This window comes from Castor canadensis, chromosome 3, assembly GCF_047511655.1.
Source record: "Castor canadensis chromosome 3, mCasCan1.hap1v2, whole genome shotgun sequence".
NCBI classification, from domain to species: domain Eukaryota; kingdom Metazoa; phylum Chordata; class Mammalia; order Rodentia; family Castoridae; genus Castor; species Castor canadensis.
This window is the reverse complement of record NC_133388.1, coordinates 121,734,789-121,759,847: the sequence shown is the minus strand read 5'-3', so window position 1 is coordinate 121,759,847 and position 25,059 is coordinate 121,734,789. Positions and strand designations below refer to the sequence as shown.

The 25,059-nt window shown below is 40.0% G+C and overlaps 1 protein-coding gene across 4 annotated transcripts in view; it reads left to right on the top strand.

The window, feature by feature from the left end:
- The window catches only part of Adhfe1 (alcohol dehydrogenase iron containing 1), a 30,216-nt gene extending 12,701 nt beyond the window's left edge, over window positions 1-17,515 (top strand). For 2 of the 4 annotated variants that reach the window (XM_074068588.1, XM_074068589.1), the window contains 6 exons: window positions 734-886; window positions 3,218-3,316; window positions 5,862-5,952; window positions 6,203-6,299; window positions 8,867-9,024; window positions 16,501-17,515. In XM_074068588.1, coding sequence (XP_073924689.1) covers window positions 734-886; window positions 3,218-3,316; window positions 5,862-5,952; window positions 6,203-6,299; window positions 8,867-9,024; window positions 16,501-16,584 — 682 coding nt within the window. In that variant the 3' untranslated portion in view covers window positions 16,585-17,515. The remainder of the gene's footprint in view (window positions 1-733; window positions 887-3,217; window positions 3,317-5,861; window positions 5,953-6,202; window positions 6,300-8,866; window positions 9,025-16,500) is intronic. The other 2 variants (XM_020158784.2, XR_012446323.1) reach the window with 2 other exon arrangements.
- Window positions 17,516-25,059: the final 7,544 nt, after the last annotated feature.

Genomic DNA, 25,059 nt, shown 5'->3' with positions numbered 1-25,059 from the left:
GCCAGGGCTGCACAGGGAAGGAAGCCAGTGTCTCTAGAACATTGGTCCAGACATGGATTCTGTGCCAGCTCTTTTCACCCATCAGCACTTCCCTGCAGCACAGTACCATGGGGACTCTAACTGATAGAAAAAGAAAACTGTGTTCCAGATGTTTAGTGGCCTGACCAGTCTCACCATGCAGTCCCTTGGCATTAGCCACAATGCACCCATCGCTCCAGTCATAATGTGCCCATGGCTCCCAATCCATATTTCTACCACAGATAGATACATAAAAGATGAAAACTGAATATATGAATGTGGTACCATATGGTGTTTTGCCACACATATATGTTGAACAATCAAGTCAAACTTTTATCACTTCTTTATGGTGAAACCATCCAAAATCCTTTCCTCCAGCTTTTTGACATATTCCATACACAATCACTCTCTATAGTCACCCCACTGTGCAGTCCTGCACTAGAACATCTCATTTCTATCTAACTGCAATTTTATGCCCATGATCAATCTCATATATAACAGTTGAAAACACTGCGGTATTGCTAATGCAAACTTAACTGTATTCATTTCTATACTAAGCAGTGACTGTCATGGGCAAGAGCCTGATGTGGAAGGTAGGGTGAGCGTCAGTGCTGAATAGCATATACGCAGGAGATTGAGTTCTGGTTTGTGATTGGATGTGGGGGAGGAAGGAGACAATGCTTTCATCCCGTATATTTTTAATATTTCTCTGAAGCCATGCCCTGGAGTCATACACTGCCCTTCCCTACCACATGCGGAGCCCCTGCCCTTCCAACCCTATCATGCGGCCAGCGTACCAGGGCAGCAACCCAATCAGCGACATCTGGGCAGTCCACGCACTGCGGATTGTGGCTAAGTACCTGAAGAGGTATGGTACCCTGAGGGGATAGAGCAGAACAGAAAAACTGCCTTGTGCTCTCACGTGAAATGGGACATACCTGATCCTAAAATATACTGAGGTGTGTTTACCAGATCAGCTCATGGGTGTGGAAAAGCACTAGTCACCAGTGATCTCTGAAGGGACCCAAGCAATGGCAGGTGAAAACTGATCCTTCAGTCTGAAAAGACGAGGAATAAGGGGAGCCCCTAATTTATGAAGGATGCAGATAGAGTAAGAGGCTGAAGGTGAGCTACCCTTCACAATTTGGCTTCCCAGGGCAGAAATGAGAACCACATGGACAGATGCTGGCTGTGGCTACCCAGTCCCTTCCAAAGGTACACAGAAATCAGCCATTGAGCAAGCTCACATGAACTAAACTCAAGAAGTAAATGTGTAAGACATTGTTGACCCAGGAGCTATTAAAAGTAGAAAATATAAAAGGATTTTAAGAATCCTGAAAGATTTAAGAATATAGCCAGAAGCCAGGTATGGGGTGTGCACCTGTTAGTCCCAGCTATTGAGGAGGCTGAGGCAGGAAGAAAACTTGAGCCCAGGAGTTTGAAGCCAGCCTGGGCAACATAGTAGGACCCCATCTCTTTAAAAAATGGCTAATTAAAAATTTTAATAACACAAATACATATGTACACATATTTATAGCCATAGGCATGAGAGAAAAAATAGCAATAGGTTTCTGAATAGACAAAAAATATGCAGTCATCCCTCAGTTCTCATGAGGCATTGATTTCAGGAGCTCCTCAGACAACACCAAAATTCACAGATGCTCAAGTCCCTTCTGGAAAATGAAGTAGCATTTGCACATAACCTACAGATGTCCTTCTATATACTTTAAGTCTATACATATATTAGATATATGTGTTTACATATAATTTATACATATTTATAATGAAATGCAAAATATATATGTAGTATTATACTGTATTGTTTAGGGGATAATGACAGAAAAGGTCTGTACATGTTCACTTCAGATGTAATTTTTTCCTGAATATCTTCCATCCACAGTTGTTTGAATCTGCAGAACCTGCGGATATGGAGGGATGACAATATTTAAAGGTGGAAACTGACACCTGCACTATTAAGACATATGCTAAGTTGAACATATTTTTGTATTTGTATGTAATGGAGGAAAAGGCACGTGCAGGTTAGACCTAGCCATGAACACAGTGCCTCCTCTATTCCTGACCTAGAAGCTCTGCCAGAGAGAGGACCTTGGAACCACATTTTGTAGCAGAGCAGGGAGAGGGAGAAAGGGACACGGAACTGTTTCAGGCTCATGGGAGACCCAGTGGAAAGCACTGGGCTAGGTAGAAGCAGACACAGATAAAGGGAGCCAGTTTGTTTGACAGGGACAGAGGGTTGGCACAATCACAGCGAGAGGTGAGGGGGCGAGATGGACAGAGGGAAGGCGGAAAGCCTCAGCATCTGCTACTTTGCCTTGTTATTCAGGGAATTAGGAACTAACAGTAGGTTTGGGACAGGAGGCACAGACTTCTAACCATTCCACACAAAAGGACCAAAAAGGTCACAGCAGTTTTATGTCATAAGAGTAAGGGTTACTCTAGGCAAAATCGTGAAACACCAGGTAGAAGTGGTTTGCTTGGCAGTCTTCAGGCTTCCTCCCTGGGGCTGGGTTTTCAAATAGTGTGCACAGGAAATCAGAACCGAATTTAAAAGCAGCCTTTGAGAATTTGCTGTTTGAAAGTGGCACAGAGCAAGCAAAGGCTCATCCTACATTAACATCCCACTTCCACTGTGACACTGAGAGCAGGTGTGCAGTTCCCACAGGCACCAAAAGAGGGCCCCATTGGGTCCAACTGGGATCAGTGTTGCATGAAGAAAGATGGCTGGGCCAGCTGGTGTTAGCCTGCAAGTAGCCTTGGGCGACTGACTCAGAGTACATTCTGAAAATGTGTTTACTGAGTCCATTCACAGAGGTCATCAGGGTCACTGACAAATGAAAAAGAATGAGTCTGTGCACTTCCCTAGAGCAGCTCTCACAGTCCCAGGATCAGGGCTTTCTTGCCACCCTCCCCACCCCCACCCACCTGCAGGCACTTTTATATCACTTGAACAGCTGACAGCATATTTATTATGTCTTTGGTGAAACCATTGGTGAGAAAACATGTTCCCCTTCGGTTTTCATTTAGAAGACAAGGTGTTGTTTGAGTAACTTGCCTATTTTTCTTCCTACTGAGTAACACTCCTTTTTTTTTTTTCCAAGTCTTTCCCTAAAGCAGCTCTTTATTCAATAGGAAATGCCAATGTTGATGTGTTATTGTTCTTTATTTATATAATCCACAGGGCTGTCAGAAATCCTGATGATCTTGAGGCAAGGTCTAACATGCACTTGGCAAGTGCTTTTGCTGGCATTGGCTTTGGAAACGCTGGGGTTCATCTGTGGTGAGTGAATAGGAGGCTTTATTTCTATATGCAAAAACCATTGCTTTTAAGTGTTTTAAAATTGTTTATTAGTCAGGACAAGTGGTTAAATTTAAACATGCTATAGGAAGAAGAAATTTAAGGTCCCTAGTATTTTCTTAATTCAAATATAGTTTACTGAGTCAGGGATTTTTTTTTTTTTGGTGGCACTGGGGTTTGAACTCAGGGCTTCACACTTGCTAGGCAGATGCTCTACCACTTGAGCCACTCATAGATTTTTTTTTTATAACAGCTTTTTAAGATATAATTCATAAACTATGCAATTCATCCACTTAAAGTGTATTATTTTTACTATATATACAAAGTTCTATAATCAATTTCACAATATTTTATTACCCCAAAAGAAATCCAATAGCCCTTATCTGTCACCCAGCAACACCCCAACCTCTTTTGGTACTAGACAACTACTTATCTATTTTCTTTTCTTTTGTTTTCTATACAGTACTGTGGATTGACTCCAGGGCCTTGGGCTCTACCACTTAAGCCATATCCCTAGCTAGCCTTTTGGTTTTTATTTTGTTTTTGAGATAGGTTCTCCCTAACTTTTCTTGGACTGACCTCAAACTCACAATCCTCCTGCCTCCACCTCTCAAGTAGCTGGAATTACACGTGTGGGCCACGATACCTTGCTCTGATCCACTTATAGACTTCCCCATTCTGGACATTTCATATAAATGAAATCTTTTAAGATACAGTCTTTTCTGTCTGGCTTGTTTTACTTAATGTTACCAAAGTTCATTCATGTATGAGCATTTAATTCTTTTTATTGCCAAATAACCTTCTATTACGTGAATGTACCACCTTTTATTTATCCATTCATGAGTTAACAGACTTTTGGGTTATCGGCTGTGATAAGTAATGTTGTTATGAACACTCCTATACAAGTTTCTATGCACACATATGTTTTCATTTCTCTTCTTTTACTCATAGGAATAGAATTTCTGGATCATATAGTAACTTTGTGTTTAAATCTTTTGAGAAACTACCAGACTCTTTCCACAGTGTCTGCACCATTTTACATCCTTGCCACATTCTGTGGATTGTGCTGGATTTTCCCTTCTTATCTCACACACAAAAAAGAAAGGAATCAAGTCTTTGCCGATAGCCCAAAATTAATTACGTCGGTTGAGAAACAGAGACCGCTGAGAATTAGGAACAGACCTTTGCTAGGAGTGCAATGAAATGGTTGTCTTCAGACTCTACTGCCGATGGGCATAAATTGATTACGCCTTTCCAAAAAGGAAGGGAACAGAATGTATCCAGAGCCTGAAAAATGTTTATATTCCTTGCCCCACTAATTCACTTCTAGAACTCTAGCCTAAAGAAATATTCATGATATGATCAATTAATTCCCTTATAAGAATTCACCTAAGTGTTATTTATAATTGAAAAATAATATGGATATAACCTAAATTTCCAGCAGCTAGTGGTTAACTGAAGTTCGGTACCTAAGGAATAAAATAAAACCTTTAAAAGCATTGTTTTAGAACAAATTTATATCAGAAAATATTTACAAAGAAGGGTGAAGTAACAAAAGCAATGTATAAAACTATATGCACAATATGATTGTGCACAAAATGACTAGAAAAAAATAGAATTGTGGATAATTGTTATTTTCTACAAACAACTTAGACAATTGATAAAAGGAATCAACTAAAAATTTCAATATTCTTGAAAGCTACGTAAACCCTATGACATCATGAAAGCATACTGCACAATAATTTTCTAAGTCTAAGAGAGGCAAAGCACATTCGAAAGTACTCAAGAAATCAAAACCAACTACTGACTTGTTTCATGAAGGATGGGCTGGGGTTTCCCTTTTTTTGTGGATAACTGTTCAGATAGTTCACCAAATACTTCTTTCCATGAAATGTAAATCTTATGCTAAATAAGCACAAAGTCATCCAGTAATCCATATGAAAGAAACTATAGACAATCACAGTGATGTATACCATTTCGCTTTCACCATATTAATTGTACATATATTGACTTGTCACATTTACCCTCTGAGTCATCTCCTACACTAAGAATTCAAGAAGATATAAAGGGTTTTTTCTTTCAGTAAAAACAAAAACTATGATGCCTTTTCTTGATGACAACTAAATCTAAATAAATCCTTAAGGTAGAATTCAAGCAAGAAAACTCAGTTAAACTAGACCTGATTAGCCTCGCCTCTCAGGCTAGAACAACCCATTATGATTCAACACCACTGATAAATAACATTATTGGTTGGGGAGCTCACTGGCAGGTCCAGCTTACATGTCATCGAATGGCATACAATTCTATGATCATTTGAATTTGATCATTTCAGAGTTTTAATTAATGAGTACACTAAGCTAGGAATGCATCATAGTACCTTCTTACATCCAAGAACACAGAACACACAACTCTGGGGGGTAACAGTACTGTCCAGACTGTGAGAAGTGTACCGAGAACAGTGTCTTTGTGTTGTAGACTTGAATTCTCGTACCTGTATGTCATTGTAAGAATATCTTTTCTTTTCTAGCCACGGAATGTCTTACCCAATTTCAGGTTTAGTGAAGACATATAAAGCAAAGGATTACAATGTGGATCACCCATTGGTGGTAAAAAAAATAGTAATTAAATAATTTATTTAACAAAATTTATGTTACTCACCATTTCCATAAGCATGTTTTCTATTTTTTTGTTTTGTTTTGTTTTGGTGCTGGGGATCAAATCCAGGGCTTCCTGCATGCTAGGCAAGCGCTCTACTACTGAGCTCCTCCTCCAGCCCATAATTGTCAATTTCCACCTGTTCAGAGTGCAGGGTAGTCATATCTAGAGTATTCGGAAGGAAGAACAGCTTTTCTGTCCATCTCTCCCCAGCCCCATGGCCTTTCTGTGGTGCTCACGTCCCCAGCGGTGTTCACCTTCACAGCCCAGATGTTTCCAGAGCGGCACCTGGAGACGGCAGAAATATTGGGTATGGAGCATTACTCATAAATCTGTGACTCACACAGGATAGCTTCTGAAGACAACCACAAGGAATATTACCCAAAAATGTTGCTTTGGGGTGGCTTAATAATGAAATGTCAGTGACGTGCCCAAAGCCCTATTCAACACTAAAATACTGTAACTCTGTGTTTCTAAGAATGTGTTAAGAATGAAACAGAACCAGTTACTAGTTCTGTTAAGGTTGAAGTAATACTATTTTCTCTGCTGTCAGCAGAGTATAACTCTGTAGTACTGTTAATGTTCTAATTGTCTTTTGCTAGATTGAATGGATAATAAAATGAATCTAAATCAGGAAGCAACAGTAAATTCCCATAGAGAATCTAAACAGGGAGAGACTTTATAAAAAAAGATCTCAAGTGAGCAACCCATTTGCCATACTGTAGAATAAATAATGTCTACAATAAGATTTCCACAGGGCCTTTTGAATCTTACCAGAAATAAAATTATATTCCAGGTAACTGTAGTGGAAGTAAAATGTTGGTGCTTTTCTGAAATGAGAACTCTTTTAAGTAAACTTGAGTTCTGGGTTAATTTGCAAAGCATTTTATTCCACTACTTGTGTTTAGGGTAGGAAGAGAAATGCCAAAAAGAAGAGCTCGTTATGCTCTTGTAGGTCCAGCCGTTGCAGACATTATTTCCAAGGAGGGAGGAATGACCACAGGCATCCTTCTGCGCACTGCTTCCCCTCCCTCCAACCTCACACTCGCTGTTTGTGCTCCTGCCCACTTCCAGTTGCTGTGCCCAGAATGTTAATGTCAGAAGCCCAGCACTGAGAGCCAGCCCTGGGCCCTGGCTTGATTTCCCAGCGTGGGCTGCAAGAACACTCTGCCAGCTGTGCCAAGTGTCATGTATCCCTTTTCACTTTTGGATGGGAGATGTTGTTCAACCATATGTTGGGATGCAGTTGCCTTTGCAAAATATGAAAAGAGTGTAACTAGTGGGACACAGGGCCCAAATCATAGGCTAGATTTATGGTACCTGGGAAAAACATCTTAGAGAAGTTCACATTCCAAGCAACCATCAACACTACTGAGAAAAGAGTTCCTCTGTTAGACACAATCGGGCTGGAAAAACCCACTGCTTCTTTCTTCTTGCATAGGGAATGTTAATATTATCCCATACTTTGCTATTACTTAAATATTTTGACTCTTTATGTAATGTTAAAGTATCTTAGCTTTCAGACAATGTATTCTCTTCTCTCTCTCTCTCTCTCTCTCTCTCTCTCTTTTGTGCTCTCTCTCTCTCTCTCTCTCCCCTAAAAATGCTTCATAGAAACACTCAGAGGTTTTGATGATGTGTTTTGTGGCAGCCATCCTGGGAACATAAAAACATCACAAACCCCATGTTGTATGTCGCCTCTCCACCTAATCCACGTTTAGTTGCTGCTGGGTATTACAGACTGGTCTTGTCAGGCTCAGTTTACCTTGCATTCTGTTCTGCCCTCTCTAGCCCTGTGTTGGTTCCATTCATACTTCTGGATTACTAACACAGTTCTGTCGTAGAAGGGAAACCTTAAAACTGATTTTGTAATGTGCTTCAATATGGAGGTGAACTGTGCACTCTAGTCTCCTTTGGAGGCCTCTTGGATAGACTTCATACGATGTGTTTCATTCACACAGTACGGGCATTCCACTTAAATAGGTGAGCAACACGGCCAATGCTGAGGGTTGGAAAATCAGTTCCCTTCCTCTGGGAGTTTTCACTGCTACTTGGCCTGAGAACAGAAACTCCTAGCTCTGCCAGCCTGGCACCTCTATGATCATGTGTTAATTAACTATGTCTAACTTCTGTCCTTACAAATCACCAAACCTTAGCCACCTTCCCTGTTCTTGGTTCTGACCAACTGGTACTGTAATACTTATTATTACAGAGGAAACTTCTCTGCCCTTTGGCAACAAAGTCCAAAACAAAAGGTTTTACAGCTATAGAGAGGAAATATTCCCTTCCCTAGTCACGCATGACCCATTTTTGTCAGCCTTATTTTCTTCCTTTTCGGCAGTCATTGTGGAACGTTTTGTCTTTCAACGTCCTTGTCTTACAAGGTGTTTGCAGAAGGCTAACCTTGTTCTAGGATATTGCTGTGAGAACAGATATTGAACCTGCATACTTCTAGATGTCAGCAAATTCCAAGCCCTGAGAACCACTCCCAAAAACCATGTTTCCCCAAATGGTCCTTTCTCTTCTCCCAACACCAGCCTTCTTTCCACACCCCTTGCCTTGGCTCTGTTCCTCTTCTTCCCTGCCACACAAAGGGTGAGCAGGTAAGAATTGCCAGCTGGAAAATGAGCGCGCCAAGGCAGCTGCCCCCAGCTGACTTCTCTCGCAGAGGCCCTGGGTTCCTCAATCTGGCCTTGCCAGTGTGTCTTCTGTGGGCTTCACCATCGGCCACTGGGCCACCTTGAGGGAGGCCCAGGACCACCCTTATCCTCAGTGTTTGAAGATGGCATTTAGTACATATTATCTGTCAGCTGATCTTGTGACTACATGACACCCAGAACCTGCATCCTTTTAAAGTCTGCATTTTGTGTCTTCTAGGAGCTGATACCCGCACTACGAAGAGACAAGATGCAGGACCTGTGTTGGCAGACACACTCCGGAAACTCTTATTTGATCTAAATGTTGACAATGGCCTGGCAGCCATTGGTTACTCCAAGGCTGACATCCCTGCATTAGTGAAAGGAACACTGCCCCAGGTAAAGGCACAGCATGGGCCTCAGTCCTGCTAAGCACAGAACTTCTGGAAGGCATGCTCCATTCGAGGTGTGTTAAGGGTCCCCCAGCAGTTGTCAGGTTTTCTCCCTACCACACGGTACCCTCCCTCACAAGAAGTAGTCCAGGCTCCTTCTTCTTTATGTGCGCCTATAAATCTGTGACTTTGTTGAAACATTTAGAGCAAATCTGAAAGGATCCTTTATGAAAATTCAAAGCAAAAAGAGCCAAGTTGATCTTGAGTTTTGCAAAATTTCCCTTTTCCCCATTTCTGCCTTTTGTGTGGGATATGGGGTTTGAACTCAGGGCTTGGGCTTGCTAAGCAGTAGCTATAACACTTGAGCCACAACCCTTTTTGCTTTAGTTATTTTTCAGGTAGGGTCTTGAGTTTTCGCCCAGGGCCAGCCTTGAACTGTGATCCTCCTACCTGGGATTACATACCTGAACTACCATGCCTGACTTATTAGTTGAGATAGAGTCTCACTAACTTTTTGTCCAGGCTGGCCTCAAACTTTGATCTTCTCAATCTCTGCCTCCCAAGTAGTTGGGATTACAGGCATAAGCCACCATACCTAAACTATTTCTGTCCTTTTAAGGGTAGAAGCAACTTTGAATAAGAATAGTTTTTAGCCAGGTGCTAGTGGATCATGGCTATAATCTTAGCTACTCAGGAGACAGAGATCAGGAGGATCACAGTTCGAAGCCAGCCTGGGCAAATAGTTCGTGAGACCCTATCTCAAAAAACCTTCTTTCATTCTTTAAAATACGTATGTCATGAGGCCAAAATTACTAGCTTATAAATGTCTTTTTCAGGGAAAGAACATTTAAGTCAAAGGAGAGGTTGAACACTTGAATAAAAACACACTAGAAGCATCTGAATAGAGATAACAGCCTTTCCTTTTTTGATGGATAGACAGTCATAATAGCCCCTGTGAAAATTTGTCTTTTAAATTGAAGTCCTCTAACTCATTAAGGGACCAAGTGCCCAGATTTCTGCACTAGTGTCTTAGATTTTTAAAGCCTCCATCTAGTCTGTGGATTTTTGTCTTCTGTGACATATTAAGTATTTATTTGTTGTAGTGCATTTAGAACACTGGTGTTATAATTACACTATTTGTTTTGAAAGAAATCATCTTGCCAGCATACTGTGTTATTGATTTTTAAAAATTAACTTATTTTGGCTAAATATATTTACAGCTAGTTATTATAGCAATCATAGCAGTGTGAAAATGTAAATTGAGAAAGCTTTTTAAAATTGAATGTATTTTAAAAATTTTTTATACCTACAGAATGTATAATTTTAAAATTATAAATAAAATTTGAATTATCAACTTTAAGGCATTAAAAAAAAAAACCCACATAAAAAAGGGCTGGTGAAGTGGCTCAAGGTGTAGGCCCTGAGTTCAAACCCCAGTACTGCAAAAAAAAAAAAAGTTTTTAAAATTATTCTTATTCAAAGCCGTTACAAAAGGATCACTAATGTTATTTCCCATTATAAAGAGTTACCAGTTCCTATTGTTATGGAGAATATGCATAGCCTTTAAGCTAACAATATTACAAAATTGCTTTGTAAAGTATTACAAAATATTTTGTAACAATATTACAAAATATCTATTCCCTCTGGGCCTTATTTCATTTAGTTAAATTTTGCTAAAGAACTTCCTTTAATCAGCCATCCTTTATTTGGTAGAATCATAACAGATGTAAAGTTTCCTCTCCCAAGAACCTTGTGAAGAGGGTTCATCTTTCTTTGGACCTCTTTTGAGCTGGTACATCAGATCCTAATGCACCAAGATCCTGTTCATTGCAACTCACGATAAAGTAGAGAGCTCAGAGCCACGAGCACTTGGTTGGTGAACCACACATGCTCACCATGCCAAGTGTTCCCTTAGTCCTCCTGACCAATGTGGGAAGGAAGGGGATCACTTCAGCACCATGGGGCTCTTCTGCCCAAAGTGAGGCCATTTGTGGATCTCTCCCTGACACTGGAACAGAGCTAACAGCTGGAACACCCACTCTCGCATCATCTTTTTCCTCAACCCATGCCAGGTCAGCAAGGGCCTCGAACTAGCTCCTTTTTGCCCACTTCCTCAGTCTTTAGAAGGATGACAAGTCTGCCACTCTTATAAGATAATATATGTATAGACTGGGGCAATGGCCACAGGACATAGCAGTGAACAAAGTAACTTAGGGCAACAGGGAATAATGGGGACATTGGTAAACTGGGAAGCATGTGACCCGTCTTAACTGGGTGAGCAGGTGTTCAGTTACAATTGACTATCACCTAGCAGAAATTCAGGTCCTCCTGGTGGTAGAACTTTCAAGAAAAATCAGCAATCTAGATGCTTCTATTGAATTTACCTAATTTCCCAGTGTACAAATGAAACATGGCCCATGCGATACCAGTTTCCCTGATTGAGATGCTTGCCCAGTGAATCCAATTGCATCTAAAAGAAATGAATAAATGAGAAACAGATAAGTGTCAAAGTGCAGCCAACCCACAACCTGTAGTTCTAACCCACAAGTCTGAAATACTACATAGCTAAAATATAAGCTCTTCCAAGACAATCACAGTTATTTTATCCAAACTTATGGGTCTCTAAGCTCCATGAGGTCAGGATTCTGCTTTGCTCATTCTTCTCTGTTGCACGGGCTAGTAGACATGTTAAATGAAGACGTCCCTCTTCTCCCAACTTCTCTGTCCAGATGAGCGTGATGACTATAGGATGGTAACTCTTTGAGATATTTCCTTGGACTGACTAGGAACTCAGCCCAAACAGAGAAGCCATTAAAGCCTGTTCAGGAGCACCACAGACTAAGTGGTCACCTAAATTTTTATGTAGCTTATAGTCCCAATAATGCTGTTGATTCTGCAAGCCATCTGAAAAGTTTGGCTGATCAGCCCAGGAAAGGATTGGGGAAGATGTGTCTGTCTATTTCCAAGAATGGCATCCATGATTTTCAGATGCAAGCAAATGATTTTCCTGGCCAGTTAATCGCTGGTAGCAATGCATCTCGCAGTCATCAGCACTGTGCTAATTCTACTGTGCTCAGACCTTCATGTTCAAAAGCTATTCTAGACAGCAGCAGGTCCAGACTAATACTTGAGACCACCCTACTAAAACAGCAAGTTAATTAGGTAACATTCTGAATGCTTTCGTGCACATGTCTTAGAGGGAGATCACAGAAGCAAACTCTTAACTAAACAAAATGAATTTCTTAGTTTCACAAAAGATGGCAGGTAAATGGAGCCTTTTGAATGTAAGTCATATTTGGAGTGGGAAGCCAGGTTTTCCTCAAGCCGTATTTGTGAAGTAGCCTGAGGCATGTGCTGTTTTCCCCCTCCTCTTGATCATGTTTTCATGATAAGGAAAAACATAGTTGATTTTAATTAAGTAGTACTAGTTCCATTGTGGAGTGGACGTAACTAGGATATGCATATATTCACAGACTCACAGGACTTTGGAGGAAGTCTTAGAAATGAGCCTCTTCATCTCCATTCTGCAGATGAAGAACTACTATAGAGGGTTTTGTTGTGTTTTCTGGCAACAGTGAGCATTTTACAGGAACACCATGGCAACCTCAGAATTTTACACATATGGTGGACTAATCTTCACTTCTTAGTATCTACAGCATTTAAGGTAGTGGGAAGGATATATTGGTCCCTGCAAAGAACATTTCCAGAAAGGTTGTTTCATGCACTCCATGTTTGATAAAGGTTCTTTTATGTTCAGCAGCCAAGGGTGGGTTTTCTCTGGAAGGAACAAGCTGGCCAGTATTCTTGACCAAACACCACAGCCCATAATTGTGGCAGCAAATAGCAGCCCTGTGTACAGTGGCTTCCAACTGCCATAGCCAGGCTATAAGCGGAACAGACAAGAATAAACTAATCTCCCAAGCTGGATTTCTGAAACCTCTGGAAAGAAACATTTACATTTCAAATCAAAACATTTCATTTCTAAGGAGAGAGCTGTCTACCCAAAATGAGCACTTCCACTCCCTGGTAGACAGGCCAGCCGAAATGTTGTTATTTTATGAATGTACTAAAAGTAGACGTCTGAATTTATTTCCGTGCCCATGTTAATCAGATCTTCTTTGGTCTCACGGGTCTATAAATAATAGCACAACACATCTTAACACCTCTTCATTCTGAGAGAGCTTAGCTTTCATATGGCGTAGCTGATATGTCTAGCAGTGTGTCATACATGTCATGTCTTTGCCTCCATTTAACCAATCGTTGAGAGTTAGGAATTTGAAAAAGAAACTCAGCACAGGTTTGGCCTTCTGCAGGTCTTGAACTGCTTCATCAAAGATAAGCAGGATCATGTTAAGGGCCTTTGTGCTCATCATGTACGACTTTCTTATCAGAATGTTGCAATGACCTCATTATCGTCATCATCTGTGGCCGTGGCACGCTCTGATCTTTAGTTCTTCTTTTTTTTTTTTTTTCCTTTGGTGGTACTGGGGTTTTGGAATCAGGGCCTCATGTTTGTTAGGCAAGTGCTCTGCCTAGCCCTGATTTTCAGTACTTGTTCCTACAAATATATGTAGAGATAGAGGTAGAAAGAGAGAGAGAGAACCATTAACAAGTCTCTGATTTTCCACAGATTTTCAAAATTCCTTTAGGGTCTCTAAAAGATCTGCTGCTGGGATGTAAAAATTCTTCCTTTGCCTCACCCATATTCATCAGTATTGTCCTCCACCTTCTCCCAAACGTCCATCCACCCTTCCTTTTTTTCAGTTGTGGTAAAATATACGTACCATAAAATTTACCATTTAAACCATTTTATGTGCACAAATTTATAAATAGTGCATTCACAATGTTGTACAGCAATCACCACTATCCTTTTCCAGAACATTTTTTAAATCATCCCAAACAGTTCTACATCTATGAAATAATAACTCTCCAGTCTCTCCTTCTCCCCACCCTTGGTAACTTCTATTCTACTTTCTGTCTCTGAATTTGCCTCTTCTAGGTACTTCATGTAAGTAGAATCATGTAATATCTGTCTTTTTGTGACTGGCTTATTTCACTTACCATAATATCTTTAGTGTTCATCCATGTGGTAGCATGTGTCATAATTTCATTCTTAGATGTGTTGAATAGATCACATTGTATGGGCACATCACGTTTTGTTTGATTCATATGTTGATGGATACTTGAGGCTTTTTCCTACCTTTGGGCTATTGTTAATGATACTCAATGAACATTGGTGTACAAGTGTCTATTTGAGTCCCTGCTTTCAGTTCCTTGGAATGCCTGCCTAGGGATAAAGTTGTTAGCTCATACAGTAATTCTATGTTGAACCTTTTGAGGAACTGCTAAACTGTTTTCCGTCGTGGGCATACCATTTTACATCCAATTAACAATATAAGGTTCTAATTTCTCCACATCTTCACCAACACTTATTTTCTATTTTAAAAAAACAATAGCCATCATAATGGTGTTAAGTGGTATCTCCTTGGGGGTTTGCTTTACATTTCTAATGATGCAATGATGACTACCAGTGTGGGGCATCTTGTGTGCTTACTGACTATTTATGTATTTTCTTTGGAGAAATATCTGTTCAAGTCTTTTGCCCATCTTTGAATTGAGTTGCCTGTTATTGTTGTTGAATGGGACAGATGACTTTCATTTTCTGGACATTAATCAAGTGATTAATCCATTTTGAGTTGTCCTTTCATTGTCTTGCTAGTGGCTTTTGATGCATAAAAGCTTAAATTTTGGGTCTAGTCCAGGTTATCTGTTTTTTTTTTCTTTTGTTGCCTGTGATTTTGGTGTCATATCCAAGAAATCATTGCCAATTTCACTGTCATGAGGATTTTCCCCTACATATTCTTCTAAGAGTTTTAGGGTTTATGCTCTTTACTTTTAGATTTTTTATCTATTTTGAGTTCATTTTTTAATGTGTACTTTCTTCTTTTCATTTTTCCTTTTGCCTGAAAAATACTTATTTTTCTCTCTGTCATATACCATGCATTGTATGGGCTACAATGAGGGAGAAAAAAGTCTTTCCCCTTCCTCCTGGCACTTACCATCTTACTGAGGGGGAGACAGGAAATGAACATCTATAAATAAGATATAATGAAATAATTTCAGATAATAATTAATAGCATGAAGGAAACCCTGTGTAATGAGACAATAATCTTGGTGGGACAATGTGGGTGGTGGTGAAGTTTTTTGTTCAAAGCCTGGATATGGCGCTATGTGAAGACTGGGCAAAGCTTTCCAGACAGAGGGGAAAGACACAACATTTTAAAGGGACAGTAAAACTGAAATGAAGCAATGGGAGAAGAGGCTCTGGGGCAGTAAGCAGGGCCAAATATGGGCAGTGTCAATGGTCTTGATTTTGTTCTCACTGAAAGAGGAAGTTAACAGAGAGCAATAAGCACAAGAATGGTATGACCAGATCTATGCTGGAAAAAACCCTGCTCAGGCTACGTAGCAAGAATGACCTCCAGGGGGCGACAGTTGAGCGAAAGTGGAAACAGCCCATGAAGGAGGCTGTTCATGAGGACTGGTACATGATGTACCACAGGAGCTGGTTGTGGTGCAATGGGAAATGAGACTGCTCAGATTAGGGATTCATTTTAGAGGTAGGTCTAATAGACTTACTAATGGGTTGAACTTGCAGAACAAGGGAACAAGGATTCAAGGATAGCTCCTGGGTTTTTGTCTGAGTGACGGGGTGTCATTTCTGAGATGAGGAAAATGAAAGAAGTAGGCAGTCAGCATTCCATGTTGTAGACACGTCCTTTGTAATGCCAGGTGTCCCTCACCTCTTCATTTCTCATTAGTTCAACAACTAATTGTTGAGCACCTGCTTACTGTGCATCGAGCAGGAATGCTCCCAAACCAGTGCTTATCACCAGAAAACAGACCCAGAAACCCATGAAAAAGAGCCCTCAAAATGGCACTTTTCTTCATTTCATTTCAGCCACAGGATAGTCATATTTTTTAGTCCCCTACCTCAGAGGGACAGTGGACCACTGAGGTCCATAGGATGTACAGGCAGTCTTTGCTGACCTTATTCATAATCATTGAACTCATTTGAAAAAGTAAAGCTAAAACCTTAGCATAGAATCAGCATTGCACTTAGACTGAAACCTCATCTCTTACAAGTCTTTTTGAATATACCTTAAGTTCAAGTTGCAAAATAAATGGTTTTGGAGTAGAGGATGACTGGTTGTGTTGTCCTTGGCAGCACTCACCATGACTGGGGCAGGGCTGTCTGCACATGGATAAAATGGCTTTCAAAAGCTTAACAGGAGGAAGACATTACTTGATAAACCTCTGAGTTTCAAATTACCTAGTGCAAAGCATACCAGAAACATGATTTTTAAAGCTATGACTTCCATTAAGTCATTGTTTCTTATGACCAAGCTAATTTCATAACCTAGTATCTTTTACAAACTGTCTTTTGCAAGCCCTGGATAACTCCTTTTATTTACTGTTTCAGGAAAGAGTCACCAAGCTTGCACCCCGACCCCAGTCAGAAGAGGATCTGTCTGCTCTGTTTGAAGCTTCAATGAAACTGTATTAATCACCATTTGAACTGAAAGAATTGCCTTTGGCCATAGTCCTGAGAGCAGAAGTTGATCTGGCTAGAGCTTTGTCTTTTCATCTCAACACATAACTTACCTGTTACCAGTTTTAATGTAATATATATTTATCCTGCAGGAAATTTTCCAATGTTCAGACTTAAGCTATTTCCATAAAACAGGCTGGACAAATGCCTGTGATGTCAGACTGTTGGGCCAGATTTCAGGGGTCAGTGTTTGTGCACCAAACCCTGTAGAATATTCTGCCTCAGCTCCATGTATCAAATGGGCAAATGTTCAGTATCTATCAAATACATAAATGTTTATCCTATGCCCAGGAACTGCGTGTCTAGAAATTTACCCTACAGAAATACTAGCACACATATGTAAAGGAACATGTCAAGGATGTTTCTGGCTAGGTGTGCTAGCATGTGCCTATAGTCCTAGCTACGTGGGAGGCTAAGGTAGGAGGATCCCTTGAGTCCAGGAGCTCTGGGATGTATGCACTATGCCAGTCGGATGTCCACACTAAGTTTGACAATATGGTGACCTCCCAGGAATAGGGGACCATCAAGTTGCCTAAGAAGGAGTGAACTAGCCCAGGTCAGAAATGGAGCATGTTGGGCTGGTGGAGTGGCTCCATTGCCTGCCTAGCAAGCCTGAGGCTCTGAGTTCAAACCCCAGTGCCACAAAAAAAAAAAAAAAAGAAGAAGAAGAAAAGAAATTGAGCAGTTCAAAACTCCCATACTGATAAAGGATGTTTCTGGTGGTACTATTTTTGAATAATAAAAATTAAAACAACTTAAATATTCACTAATATTATATACATAATTAAATCATAACATATTAAATAATAGACTACTATGATATTGTTAATGAGATATATCTATTATATAATGGATGTTGGCAAAAAATAAATTGCAGAAAAAATGATATATTAGTATGGACTGATTTTTACTTTTAACTATATATAAACATGTCAATATATAGAAAAGAAAGATGCACATCAAAATATTAAATGGAGAAATGGAATTTGAGGTGTGAAGAATTAAGAGAAAATGTTTTCTATTTTACTCTTTCACTTTATATTTTATAAACATCTATATGGTTTGGATTTTTTTTTTTAATTTTTCTAATTTAAAAAAAGGAGAAGGAAGGGCTGGGAGTGTAGCTCAGTGGTACAATGTGTGCTTAGCAACCAAGGCCTCTTCCAGCTTGAAAATTCTGGGGTTCAATCCCCAGCACCATATAAAGAAAAAAGATAACTCCTACAGAACCCACAGATAGAGTGGGCCAGCTGTATATCCTGCAGTGTGATCTGACATCATTAGGAGAACATGAGACTAAGGGCCAGGGTCCTGGATTTTGTTCCACTTTTATCTGGGTCTTACTTTATTCAACCAAGTCCTCTTCCAGCTTGAAAATGCTATGATCAGATTTTATGTATTACCTACTCCTTAACGTGAGATTTTTTGAACAAGAAATTTAATGGAAAATAATTTGAGCTATAAACATGAGTTCTCTCTCCCTCTTAAGTGTTTTATGCCTCTCCTAGTAGTAGCCAGATGTCTCAGTGTGACTCACCAGACATGTTTGGTATTTGTATTGATGATGGCTCTGCGGAGGAAGAATTTAAAGTTCAAGCACGAAGAAACAGATTTTGGAAGACTTAGACACTCATCATTTTGGTCCTTACAATTTGAAAATAGGAAAATGTTGTGTTTTGTGACTTACCAGCTATTTAAAAAGTGTGAGACAAGAGATTAGGCCCATTTCTGTAAACTAAACACTTTCATGCAGCAGAGACAATTAAGTACATTCTTCTAATTTGAAATCCTATTTTTCTATTCATTACCTTTAAAATGTTTTTCTGGCTGGGTACACACTTGGTGGGTCACACTTGGAATCCTAGGTACTCAGTAGGCAGAGATCAGGAGGACCGTCGTTTGATGCCAGCCCCCAGCAAATAGTTCTCAAGATCCTATCTCCAAAAAACCCATCACAAAATAAGGGGTGGTACAGTGACTCAAGTGGTAGAGCACCTGCCTAGCAAGTGTGAGACCCTGATTTCAAACCCCTATGCCACAAAAAAAAAAAATTCTGGAGTCACAGCTCCACATGCCAAAACAAGGAAAATTAGAAGAATGATATTCAAGAGTTCGTATACAACTTTCATAGAAGTATCACAGAGGGCAGCAGCTTTACTTCCCTAGTTAATTTCATGTGTAAAACACTAGGTTCCAAGTAGGTGAAGCTTCTATGATTTCCTGTCAAATGTGACCCTAAATAGCTGACTGGTTTTGCACTCCTGTCCTTTCTCTGTGCACAGGAAGGGCTGAGTTGAGCTGGCATTGTTTGTGTAGCTCCAGACACAATTGTAGGGTATTTTCAAGTGGTCAGTGAAGTCCACTCTTGTAAAATACAGACAAGTACAGTACCAAAATAGAGAGTGTGTATACATGCAAAAATTGCTTTTCTGGCCTTTTAACCCTGAGTAAGATTAATGGTTGTTTGGATTAGAAACTGTACCCTAATGAGGCACTGTTGCCTCTGGGGAGGAGGTATGAGAATGTGGAGTTTTTCACCTCTGGGTCAACATTGTACAGGCTGTGAGTCTCTGATGACCAGCAACCCCAAGCCAGACAGCTGCCAGTGCTCCACCATTAAGTGCCTAGTCTTCTGGGAGCTGTTGGGGGACCAGACCATCACCATCACAATGGCCTGGGGGAGGCAGTCTCCAGGGTCCAGGCCATAACAAATGGACAGAAATTGGTTCTTGAAGCCCTAGGCTGAATTACTGGCAGCTGGGGATGGGCGGGTCTAGTTTCTTGTGCTATTATTCCACTGTTTTTCTGACGACCCTAATCACTCTCAGAATAAATGCAATCCCCCCACAAACTGCAATAACGGTTTGAGATTTTGTCCCATGTGAAATCCCATGAAGCTATGTACAGGACAGCTAACTTTAAAGTAATCCTGTTTCATTCTTTTTGGCTTTATATATTGGCTTTTTAATTTGGGTGCTTTTAATTGGTTTTCAATTTGTAAAATTGGAAACTGATTAAAATAATCACAAGAGAAAAGATAGGAAAAAAAACTACTTAAAATCCCATTACCCAAACACAGCTGTTAACACTGGATACATTTCCTTTCCATTTTTCCCATTTTGATGGTATAATCATCAGCCCTTCTTATAAGGCATGACATTTTAAGCATTTTCCATGTTGCCACATAATCTTCACAATTATTATTTTAAAAGCTACACAATAGTTTATAGAATAGGATTTTAATAATTCATCTTTATTATAGGCAATCAAGATTGCTTCCAAAAGTTACTCTCACCAATAGCGTAGCAGTGACTGCATGAATAATGTATATGTGGCCTTTTCATATTTTAACTTAATTTTTTTAGGTTAAGTTCCCCCACATTGAATTTTTACTTTATACTATGAACATGTTTATGACTTTTTTTTATTGTTGTGCTGGGTGGGGTACATTGTGGCATTTACAAAGGTTCTTACAATGTATCAAATATATCATACTTGAATTCACCCCTCCACTGCTCTCTTTCATCCCCCCCTCCTGATTCCTGGAATAGTTAACAGGTATCATTTTCGCATCTACATACATGTGCATACATTATTTGTACTGTATTCTCCTCCTATCTCTTTCCCCACCACCTTCCCCCTCCCACAGGTTTATGACTCTTGATTCATATTTTCAAATTATGTATACAGGGCTTTACCATCTTTTTAAATGTTTCTTCCCCACTTCTTCAATCTTATATCTCTTCAAAATAAATACAACACAAAGCAGCAAGAAATGAAATAAAGTTCATTCACATGATGGGCCATGCTAGACTATTTGTACAGACCCACAAAGGTCAACTGGAATTGTTCTTTTATTCACTACCGTCAGTCCTTGGTGTCCGTGGAGGTTCTAGGACACACCTTATGCAAAATCTGAAGATGCTCAACACACCCTCCCACATACTTTAAATTGCCTCTAGATGACTTACAGTACCTAATACAGTATGAATAGTTGTTATTCTGTATTGTTTAAGGAATAATTACAAGAGGGGAAAAGTCTGTACATGATCAATACTGTGTGTGTGTGTGTGTGTGTGTGTGTGTGTGTGTGTGTGTGTGTGTGTGTGTGTAGGGTAATTTAGTTTGATTTAACACTGCAAAGCACCACCTTCATTCTAGCAGCTCGAAGATCAGTGGCAAAATCCTATCCAATTTACACCAGATACTGGAGAAGGCATTTGCGAAATAGGAGTTTAGCAAACTTCTGACAATGTCTGATTTCCAGAAGTGTCATAATGCCAGGCTTGGGATGCTAACATTTCCTCACCCTCTGGCTGATTCATAGGCAGTCCACGATGAAGAAAACTTCTCCCTTAATGCCTCACTGCCTTTTCACCTGCCTTCAGTGAGCTGGAGGTAGCATTGAGCCTAAAGAAGATGCAGCAGGGTTTTTGGATGGCAGAGGGTCTAGACCATCTGGTGATGGTCTTTTTGCTGGCAGAGACTTGAGGGGACACAGGATATATGTAGGTATCATTTGCAATTTCACCCTGAAATTTTTCACCCAAACCAATTTTTTTGCAATTGGTTGAATCCACAGATGCTGGATGCATAGATACAGAGGGAGCTACTGTATATGCAGTTCACATGAACAGATCAAGATTTTCAAATAACCCAGGAAACTTACTTTAGTGTTATATTATTGACTCTTAAGTGAAACTATAAATCAGGAAGTCTACTTTTTTTTTGCCACTGTTTGTTTGTTTGTTTCCTTCTTGGACCTTCTGTGAGTCCCTAAGACTGCAGCCCTATAGTATTACATTCGTGGTCTTTAGTTTTGCTGGCCAAGAAAAATACCAAGGGAGCAACATATCAATGTTGTTGTTGTTGTTTTTTAATTTTCTTTTCTGTAAACAACCCAGATCTGTGAGTGAACAGATGACTGTACTGTGAAGGAGGTGAATAAGACCCCTTCCAAGGGTCTAAATTGCTCCTTCAATCAGAAACCCCTAGAAGCTTCGCAGTTGTGCACAGGGAGCCCACGATGACTTTGGTAACATTTACTGAGGACCAGTGAGAGTTTTACACTATACGTTAACTATGAGAAAAAATGTTTGAAAAGGACCCACTTTTTTTAAATTTTAGTCATTCTGTTAGGTGTATAGTGAGCTCTTGCTAGAGATTTAATTTGTATTCCTGCAGTAGCTTGTGATGTTAAACATTTTTTTATGCACTGATTTTCCTCCACATGTCCTTTTCAGTAAAATGGCTGCTCACGTCTTTGCCCATTTTGTAACTGGGTTGTTTATTTTCTAGTATTGAGCTTTACAGATGCTTTACAAATTCTAGATAAAGCCTTTTGTCAGGTATATGGTTTGCAAATATTTTCTCTTGCTTGTCTTTGCATTCCCTTACATGGAAAAATCCATAAGAGAAAAAGTTGTTAGTTTGATAAGGCCCAATTTATCACATATTACCTTGATACATTATACTATTGGTGTCAAATCAAGCTGTAAATATCAAAAATTTTCTCCTTAAGGTTTTTCCTAAAATTTCTAGTGTCACATGTAAGTTTGTGATCCATTTTGAGTTAAGTTTGATACAAGGTATGAGACAGGTTGAGGTTCTGTATGCGAGTGCACACACCTATAGATGTTTTCAGAACCATTTATTTGTTGAAAAGACGATCTTTCCTCCATTGAATGTTTTTGTGCCTTTGTCAAAAATCAACTGGGCACATTTGTGAGAGTCTACTCCAGGTTTTCTATTCTCTACCATTGATCAGTGTGTCTATCTCTGACAATACTACACTGTTTTGACTACTGTAGCTAAATACTAAGTCTCAATATTGAATATGATTCCTCCCTTTTATCCGCATTTTTCAAAATTTTAGCTATTCTAGGTCATGCGCCTCTCATTATAAATTGTAGAATAAACTTATCTATGTCAACAAAAATCTAAACTGAGATTGGGTGGGAATTGCATGAAATCTACTAATAATTTGGGGAGAACTGACATCTTTAATATGAATTATATCATGAATTATAACATTTCATGCTCAAAACAGTATAATAAGGCTGATCTTACTATTATCCTCCTTTTATGGATGATATACAAGCTCAGAGAGGTTGCATAACTTGGTCAAAATCACACAGCTAACAAGTGAGAAGAAGTGATTTAGCTCCAGACACAGGTCTTGCTTTTGATAACCACCCAGCACCAACTTCAGTGACAATTCTGGAGCTGCAGGCCACAGTCCTTCCCCTAAAAGGCTCATAATCCATCCGGGGAAACAAATCCTCACAGTCAATTTGATTCCTAAAGAAGCAGCAACCCTGGTTGGTAAGCTGCCTTGCCAATATGATGGACATCAGAAGTATTTGTTGGCTGAATGGTTAAGTGGAAGGAAAGAAGGCAAAGGGATCCCATTACCCTGGTCTTTGGACAGATCTAATGTTTGTCATACTTTATGTAGAAGGAAGTTCCTTCTAGTAGAAAGTAATTTCTACTTTCTAAAAACAGAAACTGTTTCCTAAACCCCATCATCCACTTGCCTTAGTCATCCTGATCAGCTTTGGGCAACAATGAAAACTATCAAGTATAAAGAAAGGGTCTGCCATGTCTGGAATATCAAGAAGAAAAGAAGACAAATGCTGGCCATCCAGAAAGAAGGGTAAACCTCCCCCCAATCCACAGCTATCCCCCAGGCCAGCAGGCTTTACTGTCTCAATACCTGTGACTTCTCTGTCCTCAAACTCCCACCGTCTTACAAGACTCCAACAGTGGCTCACTCACTGCACCTCATCCTCAGGATGGTTTACTGCAGGGCAGGTAGTCCAGGAGGCCTTGTGAAGGATGCTCTCCCTGCCCCCACACTGTGTCTGTCTTCCCTCCCAGTCCCTGGTCATCTTTCTTTTATTCTTTTTCCTGTTTTACCATTCTGCTGTGCTATGACCACTGAGATTTATTCAGTCTCTGTTCTATAGTTCATGTTTTTGTCTCCCCCAAATTCCTATGTTGAAGCTCTGACCCTTAATGTTTTGATGTTTGGAAGTGATTAGGTTTAAATAAAGTTGTGAGGGTGGAGTCTCCTTAAAAAGAGAAGAAGGGGCTGGAGCTTTTGCTCTCTGCCACATGAACATACAGCAAGAAATTGGTCACCTGCTAATCACATAGGCAGCCCTCACCACAACTGAATCAGCTGGAATCTTGTTGGCCTGCTCAGCCTCCAGTGCTACAAGAAATGGACATTAAGCCACCAGACTAGGATAGTCTGAGCTGGATAAAACAGTCCCAAGGAGGAAAGTATGAGTTAACATTAATTGAGCATAGGTTATACAAGTTTTATTCTAAGCACTCTACATATTTTCAACGTTCTCATATCAATAGCCTTATGTGTTATTATTACACCTTCCTCTTTACTCCCTCTTCCCCTGTCATACATACTCATGACACTCTTGGTTTGGCCCCCACCTCTTCCTTTGGTTCCTGTCATCGCTTTCCTAATGATTTTCCTGCCTCAATTTGTTAACACTTTGAAACCTGTTCTCCACTCTGCAGCCAGAATACTTTTGATAAAATACAAATTGATGACCATGGCTTTCTCTTAATTAAATTCCTTCAGTGTCTTCTCATGGCCTTCAGGAGAAGGCACATGTCCTGTATCATACAGAGAGGATCATCATGAACTTGCCCCGCCTCCCTGTCCAGAGCATTCATCGAAATCATACTGAGTTACCCCAGATTCCTACACACCTAGGAACTGTCTCTGTTCTCCATAGCTTTGGTCAGGCTATTCCCTGTGCCTGAAATATCCTTCCAAACCACATGCACACTCCTGTCCGGTTTTCACTCCTTAGCTCTAGTCTCGCCCCACCATCCTTCTCCCCAGGAAAATCAAGGAACCCTAATTTGAGGTCTCCTCTGAACTTCTGTAAATTGTCTGTATACCTCTACTTGTCCTATGTGCAATCATTTACTTTCTTCTCCATCTCCTCATCTAATCTTTTAACTGCCGACCCTTCTTTTTTATTTATTATTTTTTATTTTTTTAAATTTTATTATTCATATGTGCATACAAGGCTTGGGTCATTTCTCCCCCCTGCCCCCACCCCCTCCCTTACCACCCACTCCGCCCCCTCCCTCTCCCCCCCACCCCCTCAATACACAGCAGAAACTATTTTGCCCTTATTTCTAATTTTATTGTAGAGAGAGTATAAGCCATAATAGGAAGGAACAAGGGTTTCTGCTGGTTGAGATAAGGATAGCTATATAGGGCATTGACTCACATTGATTTCCTGTGCATGTGTGTTACCTTCTAGGTTAATTCTTTTTTATCTAACCTTTTCTCTAGTTCCTAGTCCCCTTTTCCTATTGGCCTCAGTTGCTTTTAAGGTATCTGCTTTAGTTTCTCTGCGTTAAGGGCAACAAATTCTAGCTAGTTTTTTA